The sequence below is a fragment of the Pinus tabuliformis genome, chromosome 1_1 (assembly GCF_031772625.1).
Source record: "Pinus tabuliformis cultivar Carrire ecotype Pingquan chromosome 1_1, CPIR1, whole genome shotgun sequence".
Lineage (NCBI taxonomy): Eukaryota > Viridiplantae > Streptophyta > Pinopsida > Pinales > Pinaceae > Pinus > Pinus tabuliformis.
In genome coordinates, this window is record NC_142297.1 from 494,144,698 (window position 1) to 494,156,015 (window position 11,318).

General features: G+C 39.1%; 1 protein-coding gene across 1 annotated transcript; it reads left to right on the plus strand.

Moving 5' to 3' along the window:
* Positions 1-5,630: 5,630 nt before the first annotated feature.
* LOC149213941 (disease resistance protein RUN1-like) lies at positions 5,631-10,458 on the plus strand. Its single transcript, XM_089389217.1, has 4 exons — positions 5,631-6,214; positions 6,319-7,429; positions 7,569-7,711; positions 8,432-10,458. Exons 1-4 carry the CDS (start codon positions 5,631-5,633, stop codon positions 9,729-9,731), a joined length of 3,138 nt encoding a protein of 1,045 aa, XP_089245343.1. The 3' UTR covers positions 9,732-10,458.
* The last annotated feature ends 860 nt before the right edge of the window (positions 10,459-11,318 follow it).

An 11,318-nucleotide genomic window follows, 5' to 3' on the forward strand; every position in this document is an offset into this window, starting at 1 on the left:
GGATGACAAGGGAAAAAAACTTTCCTCTAATTATGAATTATAGTGATCAGGTCAGTTCTTTTACAGTTGCATGTTCTAATGATTATTCGTTATGACACTCTCAATTTGGAAACTTGCACTTTTCTAGTTTAAGATTGTTGTAGCAGAAACAGATGGTCAAAGGATTACCTCCCATCAAAGAACATGCTAGTACTTGTGAGTGTTGCATCTTGGGAAAGAAACATCGTGAAATTTTTCTAAAGAGAGTTGCATACAGAGAAAAGCAACCTATTGAGCTAGTGCATACAGACTTGTGTGGACCTATAAGGACACTGTCTATTGGTGGAAGTAGTTACTTCCTCACTTTCATTGATGACTATAGTAGAAAGACTTGGGTTTACTTCTTGAAGAAGAAGTCTGAAACTATTGCAAAGTTCAAGGAATTCAAAGCCTTAGCAGAGAACCAAATTTATCGATATATCAAGGTATTGAGCTCAGACCATGGTGGAGAATATGACTCTAAGGAATTCCATGATTACTGCAAACAACATGGAATCAAAAGACAGTTTACAACCATGTACACACCGCAGCAGAATGGTGTAGCAGAGAGAGAACATGACATTTATGAACATGGCAAGAAGCGTGTTGAAAGGAAGATCCTTGTCTAATGAGTACTGGGCAGAAGCAGTTGCATGTGCTATTTATGTGATCAACAAATCTCCTACAAAAAGTGCCATGAACATAGTACTAGAACAAGCGTGGTCAGGTATGTCTTGCAACGTATCTCATCTCAAAGTATTTGGATGTGTAGCTTATGCACATGTGCCTAAGCAGTGAAGAGGAAAATTAGATGATAAAAGTGAAAAATTCATATTTACTGGTTGTGAGCAATCAAAAGCTTACAAATTGTATAATCCTGTCACCAAGAAGACCTTAATTAGAAGAGATGTTGTGTTCAAAGAACAAGAGTCATGGAATGGTACTATAGACAAAACAGTTTATGAACAACTGCCACTGATGGAAGAAGATGATGTAGAAGAAAAGGAACAACAAGAATAACGGGTGAAGACACCAAATAGAGACACACCAACAAGGACTCCAATATTTTCTGAGAAACATGGATCTTTAAGAATATCAACAGATCAAGATTATCCCAACAATCAATTAGGGGATGAATCAAGCAATGGTAAGAGAAAGATGAGAAGTCTGAAAGATATTTATGATGATTTGGATGTTAGTTAAAATTTTGCATTGTTGTCATTCCAACATTCTTCGTTTGAAGATGAAATCAAAGATGAAAATTGGGTGCAAACCATGGATGAAAAAATTGAAGTTATTGAAAAGAATAATACATTGGATTTGGTTGATTTTCCAAAGGAAAATAATCTCATTGGTGTAAAGTGGGTGTACAATAAAAAGTTGAATGAGAAAGGTCAAATTGACAGACTTAAAGCATGACTTGTAGCAAAAGGATTCTCGCAGTAATTGGGAATAGACTTTGGAGAAACGTTTGCTCCGGTAGCCAGATTGGATATTGTAAGAGAAGTTTTAGCCACAACAACTCACAACAAGTGGAAAGTATATCAGCTAGATGTGAAATCAACCTTCTTGAATGGAATTCTAGAAGAAGAAATTTATGTGCAGTAACCTCCAGGATATGAAGTTGAAGGTAAAGAAGATAAAGTTTACAAGCTAAAGAAAGTGCTCTATGGACTCAAGCAAGCGCCTAGAGCTTGGTATAGTAGAATTGACAACTACATGATTAAGAATCAATTTTGCAGAAGCAACATTGAGCCTACCTTGTATGCAAAGGTAAATGAGCATGGACATATTTTGATTGTTTTCTTATATGTTGATGACATGATTTATACATGTGATTTTGAATTGGATGAATTTAAAGCAGCCATGATGAAAGAATTTGAGATGACAGATCTCAGACTTATGAAATATTTTCTTGGCATAGAAGTTGAGCAATCTGAAAAAGGAATTTTTATTTGCCAAAATAAATATGCTAGAGATTTGCTGAAAAGATTTAGGATGGAGAATTGTAAACCTGTCCCTACACCAGTTGCAACATGTACAAAGTTAAGCAAGGATGATGAAGGATCAGATGTCAATCCAACTCTATTCAAAAGATTAGTTGGCAGCCTCAGGTATCTCACAGCGACAAGACTGGATATTATGCAAGGAGTAAGTTTGATTTCCAAATTTATGGAGACTCCAATAGACACACATTAGAGTGCAGGAAAAAGAATTCTCAGATACATAGCAAGAACTAGAGATTGTGGCATAATATATGCAAACACATAAAATAAGGATTTGATTGGATACATAGACAATGATTTTGCAGGCAGTTTGGATGATAGGAAGAGAACTTCTGGCTATGTGTTCCATCTTGGTTCAGGTGTGATTTCATGGGCATCTAAGAAGCAACCCATAGTGACACTTTCATTACCAGAACCATAATATGTAGCAGCAACATCAGCAACATGTCAAGCAGTTTGGTTAAGAAGAGTATTTGATGGACTCAAGCAGAAACAACAAGGATCAACAACAATATATTGTGACAACATCGCAGCGATTGCACTATGCAAGAATAGTGTGTTTCATCAAAAGAGAAAGCATATTGATACTAGATATCACTTTATTAGAGAACTTGTGAGAAATGGAGAAGGTCACTTGAAGCCTTGTAAATCTAATGGCCAATTGGCTAATATATTTACTAAGACATTATCAAAAGATTTGTTTGAGTTTCATAGAAGAAACTTGGGTGTTGTAAGCCTAGCTGAGACATAGACTAGAAGACATCTTTGAGTTGTTATGAGTCAGTCTTAGTTTAGCAGTTGTAATTAAGGGGAAGTGTTAAAATAAGCTAATTACTCCAGCATGAGGAGTTGGTTAAAGTTAGAGAGTCAGTTAACTAAGTGTTGAGTCAAGTTGAGTTAATTCATAGTCGAATTTATAGTGTGTGGTTGCATGTCAAGTTATTTTAGGCGAGCTGCTAGTTGGAAAAGGTTAAATACCCTTCACCGGGTTCATTGAAATAATCAAGTTTTTTGTGTGATCAATAGAACAACAACAACTCGTGTGTTTTGTGTGAATTTGTGTTTTTTCTGCTCTGCCTTTCCAACACCTTTTAAATGGGTGATTATTTTTATAAATATTTTTGTTGTTGTAGAAAAAATGAATATGGTAATTGTGTGCAATTGTGGATGTTGATCGTAGGATGTGAGTCTTTGGGAATTGATTGTTTGCTAATGTAAATAATATATAAAATAGGTTTAGCGATGTGGAAAAATGCAAAGCACATGCCATTAATATAATATTATAACACATATGCCAGTTTTCGATAATAGCTTTGTTTAGAGTTTGAACTTTGAATATGTGATGTGGAAAAATGCAAAGCACACGCCATTAATATAATGTTATAACACATATGCTAGTTTTCGATAATATCTATGTTTAGAGTTTGAACTTTGAATACAGTTGTAGAGGTCATTGGCTGGTCATTACATGAAGAAGCTAACATTGCCATACGATTAAGTCAATTTGCAAATATTATCATTATTAGACTAAAAAATTATCATTATCATTGCCACTCTATCTATGAAATAAAATTTTGTCAAAGAGTTCTAAGTTGCCCAAAGCCGCATGTGTGATGTGAACAAAAATCTAAAATGTACTAAAGATCCAAACTGCCATATGGTAAAACACAAACACCTTTCGCGTAACATAAGAACTAGAGAAAATGTTGCTGAAGAAAAAGAACGAGCGAAGATGATATAATAGAATCCACAGCTATTGCCTTGTCTATATATCATTCTCAAGCATGTACAATTTTCCACAACTTTTTTTTTCAGAGAAAAAAGCAACATATGATTATATTAAGATGATATAATGATCAATATACATGGAGGTTAACGGGAACCTCAGTCAAGATATAAAGTTCAGATAGATAGGAAAAAACTCATAGTTCCTCATATAAGCAGAATGAGATCAGATGTAACTGTAGATGATCTATAACATAAGACTGAGAAAATCACTAGAGATGGACCAAGGAGGGCCGCAAAACATGCAATGGATCTTCATGATCAGATTGGACTTTTCTGTGAGACAAAGCTGCCAGATAAGAATCGAGCTAGTCGAAGGAAGGCATGGACCCCGAAATAGTGATCAAAATGGAATCCAGGGGCTGACAGATATTCTGGAAGATACGTCCATTTCTCCATTTCCAGATGTACCAGCAAGTGAGGATGAAAAGAGCGCGCCAGGAGGGGCGCTGGGCACTCCACCAGAAGAAACCATCCTGTACAGAAGGAAAAAACCGGTGAGAAAAACCATAAGTCAGAGAAAAACCATAATAGCTCTGATCAGACTTTGAATATAATAGCAGAGGGAAGAGATCGCCTCATTTGAGAGGCTCAAACGAAAAACCAACCGTTCCATAACGGTTTTACAATGAATGTCAAGGGCAAATATGTTGTGGAATCCAATGATTGAAAACTTTTCAATCATCTCCACAGTGGCAGCTAGGGGAGTTGTTTCCAAAGAGAAACGCCTTAATGCTTAATAATAAATTCCAATAAAAGTTGAAGGTCTTGACTCATGGATTGGTAGATTCCATGTAAGGTCTTGACTCATGGATTGGTAGATTCCTTTTAGCTTTGTGATTTGTTATTATTATTTACAAAGAGATATTTTTACAAAAGTGTACATATTTTACCTCTCTGAATTTAAACCTATAATCTCTTTTACTTCTGTATTTCTTGAATACTTATAATTTAGTTATTTCTTTTAATAATGATTTTAAATAATAATGTGAGACTTTTTAAAAAGTTTTCCAGTTTATTTTCTGATCTAATTTATCTAAAATTCCTCCCAGATTCATTGAAATCATAAGTTTGAGTGGTGAACTCTTCAGAATCAAAGTGCCCCCAAAGCTTTTAGGCAAATATACCAATAAATAATATAAGAAATTCCATAAGTAATTATTTACAAAGTTAATATTCTAAATATTATTTATTTATTATTATTATTTTTAAAATTAATAAAAATATTAAAAAAATCTTCACTTATAAATATTAATTATATAAATATATATGAACGATAATTTAATAATAATAAAAAAAAAAATTAGTTACATTTTTATGAAAATGATTAAAAAAATTAATTTAATTATTAATTAATTTTGAGTCTATTTTAAAAATCAGAGAAAGCCTTAAAAGGCTGTTTACATGACTGTTCAAATTAGTGACATTGAATTGCCGATCACGCAGATGGTAGGTTAATTAATGAAATTGCAATTAGCGAGATTCATTGTAAAATAATAATTAAAAACATACTAACTTAGAAGGCGCACGGAGAATAACTTGATCTGCACGTTAGATGGCGCAAGTACTGAGAAAAACATTATCGCAAAGGAAACTGATGAGAAAAACATTGTGTGGATCAGTGGCCAAAATAGAGTCAGGAAATATGGAAATGCCGCCGAATAATTGTGTTCCAGCTATATATATTAATAAAGGAGGGAGGGAGACGAGCAGAGACAATCTTTTGAGGTTGCCGTTTGACAGTTGTTAGATCAACGGGAAAGAGAAATACCTTCCACTTGTCAAAAATCATTCGATCATTTTCTGTAGTTTGTCTACCGAATGGCTCGTCCCAACCCCAATTACACCACTTACCCCTCCACCTCCACAGCTCCATCTCCGAACCCCAATTACAATTGCCATTTCGACGTTTTCATCAATCACTCCCGTTCAGATGTTAAGAATAATTTCGCTAGCCATCTCTACCATCGTCTTCTTGACCGTGGATTCAGAACATTTTTCGAACGGCAAGAAATGCAGCCGGGAGACCTCTTAGATTCTCGAACGGGAGCAGCTATTGCAACCGCCTCTGTTCATATACCCATCTTCTCTCCAAAATATGCGGATTCAAGATGCTGCCTAGATGAACTCCTGTTGATATTAAAGTCGAAGACTGCAATTATTCCAGTCTTTTATAATGTTGAGCCTTCTGATCTACGGATCAGGATGGGTGAGGGCAAAGAGCAAGTGCCAGGTCAAATCTCGGGACTTCTTGGGGATCCTGTGGGCAACAATGGTGTCTATGATGAAGCCCTGCGAGATCATGAAAAGAAAGGGAGAGGCGGCCAACAAACAATTGCGGATTGGAAAAATGCGCTGTTTTACTTTTCACATTTAAGCGGTTTGGAGCTTGAGGAGTGTAAAAGGTTAGAACTCTTATCTGTTATTGCACGGAAAATCAGGTTCAATGTATTGGCATAAACAAAGTTTTTAGTACTCATGTTTGGCATGCTTTTCTTTGAATAACCAGTGATGAAGGCGAGCTCGTGGATAGGGTAGTGCAACGGGCGGAGGAAGAGGTTGCAAAACCACAATTACAAGTGGGCAAATATGTAGTTGGGTTGGATAAAAAGCTTGAAGATCTTGAAAAGGCAGTATTATTACAGCGGCAGCAACACAAAGGAAAGGCCGAGTTTGTGGGGATCGTGGGTGTTGGCGGAGTAGGGAAGACTACGTTGGCAACAGAATTCTTTAACCGCAAGAAATCAGCCTACCGTAAATCGTGTTTTTTATCGGACGTGAGAGAAGCTGCAGGTAGGAGCTCTTTACATTCCTTGCAGAATAAACTAATAAAAGACTTGACTTCAAGGGATCATGAAATAGTCAGCGTGGCTGAGGGTAAGGAGAAGCTTTCAAGATATATCCCAAAAATTCGGACCCTTGTAATTTTAGACGATGTGGATAATGTTGACCAGATGGATGCATTATATTCACGTCTGAAGGATGTCCTCGAATCAGGTAGCTTAATTCTTGTAACATCCCGTAATAAAGATGTTCTTAAAATGTCAGGAATGAGAGAGTCAGACATTTACAATCTGACAGGCCTCGATAGAGAACATCCTCAAGAGCTTTTCTGTTTGCATGCCTTTCACAAGCGTCTTCCCGTCTTCAGATTTAAAGAAGTTGTTGCAAAGTTTTTGGATGTGTGCGGCGGATTGCCGTTATGTCTCAAAGTGCTTGGGGTGCTCGTTTATCAAAAGGATTTGAAATATTGGAAAACCCTATTGCGCAAAATATCACAAGTAGCTTCCACCGATATACAAGGCATGCTTAAAATTGGTTACGACAGTCTAGACGACCAGGAAAAAGAGATATTTTTAGACATTGCATGTTTCCTCATTGGAGAAGACAGGGATACGGTTATAAGTATTTGGGAGGCATCCGGCTGGGTAGGACGGTTGAATCTTCAGAACCTATTGAACAAGTGTTTTGTAGAGATCGACAGTAAAGGTCGTATAAGAATGCAACATCATCTCATAGATTTGGGCAGAGAATTGGCAGAGAAAGAGCCTCCCAGTTTTTATCGTCGTCTTTGGCGCCCCGCTGAAAACCAATTTCATGATGCGTGTCAAAAACCAACTGTAGGTGCTTGAAGATCCAGACATTACTTTGTGTCCTCAAATAAATTTATGCTTATTGAAATGTACATCTCTTGTTGTAAATTCTGAACTTTGTAAATATGTAAACATAATTTCTAACAGTTTTCAAATAACAATTTAGGTGCGCGGAATCAACATGGTTGAAGTAAGATCTGGCTCATCAGTAAACAACCCTGTAGAGCTCAACAATAGTGTTGTCGATATGAGCCGGTTGCAGCTGCTTAAGGCTGAAGGTGATTGTTTGGAAAGCATATCAACCCTGCTGCAACATTCAGATCTTCTTTGGCTTTGCTGGAATCGTTGTCCGTACACCTCCCTGCCTTCTTGGATTCCAACCAGGAATTTGAGAGCTTTACGAGTGGCCGGGAGCAAATTGGAAACATTATGGCATCATGAAAGTGAGGTATGTGAAGGTTTTTGTGAACATTTTACCTTGTATTCGGCCGTCGTGTTTAGGTTATAGTTGAAACTTGTCAGATATTTTTATCATTTAGATTTATTATATCTAAAAATCGTTTGAATCGTAGGTATAATTTTTCAAATTGAGAACGTGGCATCTGTTATGCCTGTTTACCAATAAAATTTTAATAATGAAAATTGCAATTTAGGAAGAGGAAAGTCCAAATCAACTTTAATCTCCGAAATTTATATTCGAGATTGCACTGAATTGCAGGCACCTTTGAACTTGAGGGAGTTGATTATTGATGCAGCAACAGCAAATTTCCAGCTACCAAAGTCTATTGGGAAATTGAAGTACCTTGAAAAGATTGAACTGAGATGCACTATGGAATCATTGCCGGAAGAGTTCTTTCATCTCACCTACCTTAAACATTTGAGAATGTACGCAAGCGGGAAGTCGCTAACGCTGCCTGAGTCGTTCGGGAATCTTACAAACCTTCGTGATCTTGACTTGACTGGCTGCTCCGCGTTGAAATGGCTGCCAGAGTCGTTCGGTAATCTTATGAACCTCCGGGATCTTCACTTGTCTGGGTGCTCGCAGTTGCAAGAACTGCCAAACTCGCTTGGGAGTCTCACAGCCCTCCAGCAGTTTGACTTGTCTGGGTGCTCCCAGTTGCAAAAGCTGCCAGACTCCGTCGGGAATCTAACAGGCCTCCAGCGGCTTGACTTGTCGAGGTGCTTCAACTTGCAAGCGCTGCCAGACTCAGTCGGGAATCTAACAGGCCTCCAGCAGCTCGACTTGTCTGGCTGCTACAGCTTGCAAGCGCTGCCAGACTCCGTCGGGAATCTAACAGGCCTCCAGCAGATCGACTTGTCTGACTGCTCCAGCTTGCAAGCGCTGCCAGACTCCGTCGGGAATCTAACAGGCCTCCAGCAGCTCGACTTGTCTAGGTGCTTCAGCTTGCAATGGCTGCCAGACTCCGTCGGGAATCTAACAGGCCTCAGGCAGCTCGACTTGTCTGAGTGCTTCAGCTTGCAAGGGCTGCCAGACTCCGTCGGGAATCTAACAGGCCTCCAGCAGCTCGCCTTGCCTGGGTGCCCCAACTTGCAAGCGCTGCCAGACTCCGTCGGGAATCTAACAGGCCTCCAGCAGCTCGCCTTGCCTGGGTGCTCCAGCTTGCAAGCGCTGCCAGACTCCGTCGGGAATCTAACAGGCCTCCAGCAGCTCGCCTTGCCTGGGTGCTCCAGCTTGCAAGCGCTGCCAGACTCCGTCTGGAATCTAACAGGCCTCCAGCAGCTCGACTTGTCTGGGTGCTCCAGCTTGCCAGCGCTGCCAGACTCCGTCGGGAATCTAACAGGCCTCCAGCAGCTCGCCTTGACTGGGTGCTCCAGCTTGCCAGCGCTGCCAGATTCGGTCGGGAATCTAACGGGCCTCCAGCAGCTCGCCTTGACTTGGTGCTCCAGCTTGCGAGCGCTGCCAGACTCCGTCGGGAATCTAACGGGCCTCCAGCAGCTCGCCTTGACTGGGTGCTCCAGCTTGCGAGCGCTGCCAGACTCCGTCGGGAATCTAACAGGCCTCCAGCAGCTCGCCTTGCCTTGGTGCTCCAGCTTGCAAGCGCTGCCAGACTCCGTCGGGAATCTAACAGGCCTCCAGCAGCTCGACTTGTTTGGGTGCTCGAGCTTGCAAGCGCTGCCAGACTCAGTCGGGAATCTAACAGGCCTCCAGCAGCTCGAATTATATGGGTGCTCCAGCTTGCAAGCGCTGCCAGACTCCGTCGGGAATCTAACAGGCCTTCTGAACCTGGACTTGACTGGGTGCTCCAAGTTGGGAGCGCTGCCAGAGTCGCTCGACAATCTAACAAACCTACGGAGGTATGGACCTTGACAAGGGGCATTCAAAAGTGCCATAAATCCTACTTATCTCAAAGTTTCAACATGAGCAGAGAAGTTGAATGGGACTACGAAGGAGGATTCTAGAAGCCATTTTTGCCGAAAAAGGAATGATTCATTACACTGGCTGATGTTCATATCCAGTATAGTCGAAGTTTCGCAAGGCCTGGAAGCCCTTTTATTTTCTCCAATGCAGAATTTTCCTGTGCGTCCAACAATGTGCGCCCTCTCGGATCAGGTAAGGCCTCTTTTTCTCTTCCATCCTTTTCCACATTGGCGATTGCCACTTCATGTTGGGAACAATCAACTGTGCTGGCAAATACTCTTTTCTTGTATAACATATCATAGCCATTCTCAACTGTTTCAACTCTGCAACTGAGCCGGGCAAACAGTTGAAATTGGAGCAACAATTATGTATAGATAACGTCAGGTTACTACCAGTCGAAGATTGCAGCATTTCGTAAGAAGGGGATTGTAATCTCAGAATTTTCAAATTGCTTTTGTTTCCAATAGCATTACATTCCTTAAAGTGTCTATGCAAACAATTTACTTCTTCCCTGAAGCACAGACAATGCCAGGTGCCCGCAAAGACGCTGGATGATTGGTCATCAAAACAAACTCTTTTCTGTGCTAGTGAAATATTTGCAAGAAATTGTGCATAGAATCTGCCTCCCCATGATATCAAAGTTCCACCTCAGCATAATTTTAGTATGCTTCAAGGTTCTCTCCATAGTTTAGCGTTATAGTTACAGTTATTAATCCAGGAATGCACATATCTTTCAAGATTCCAGGGTGCCTCTTGTCTCCATTCTGTTTCACATATCGGCATATCTCGACCCTTCTGGATAACTCCGGCCTATGGTTTCTTTAAATCTGTTTATCTGGTATTCATTGTTTTTCTCGGCTTTTTGTGGGAGTCTTCATTTTTGATATTATCTCTATGCATTATGGAAGATGTTTTATTGCTTCTAAAATGAAAAATCTGTAACCTATCTGGACTGTTATAGTTTTTTCTTCTTCTATGTGGGGTATCTGTATAATCTGCTATTCAATCTTTTCTGAACTCTGTTCCAGGATGAGACCGTCTCTTTATATGTATTCAGAACTTTATATTTTCTTAATATAATCTATGATGATTTTCTCTCTAAAAATAGTTACAGTTATTAATAACTTCTAAATCTACCAACAACCTTAAATATAAGAAGATGACAGCTTTGACACCATTGTTTTATCATTTTAATTACCAATTATCAATGTCCCTTATAAAAAAAATCTTACGAAACTACAGTTAGCCATAGCCATTTTTAAGCATATATTCAAATATGGCCCGTAGGCATTTTGCATGGAGTGCGACAATATCCATGAATCTCTTATATACCAGTGGCAGAGTTTAATTGATAAAGGCCATTAACTAAAATCTTCTTCGGGATACACAGTTGTGTCTTTTCTTCTTATTCTTATCAATTTATTTATTTTATTGCTGTTAAGAGGTTTATAAAGTATCATTTTAAAAATATGTTTTTGTCCATTTTAGTTTTTAATCATATAAAAATTCAAGAATAGTAATGAAGTTTCAAGATTC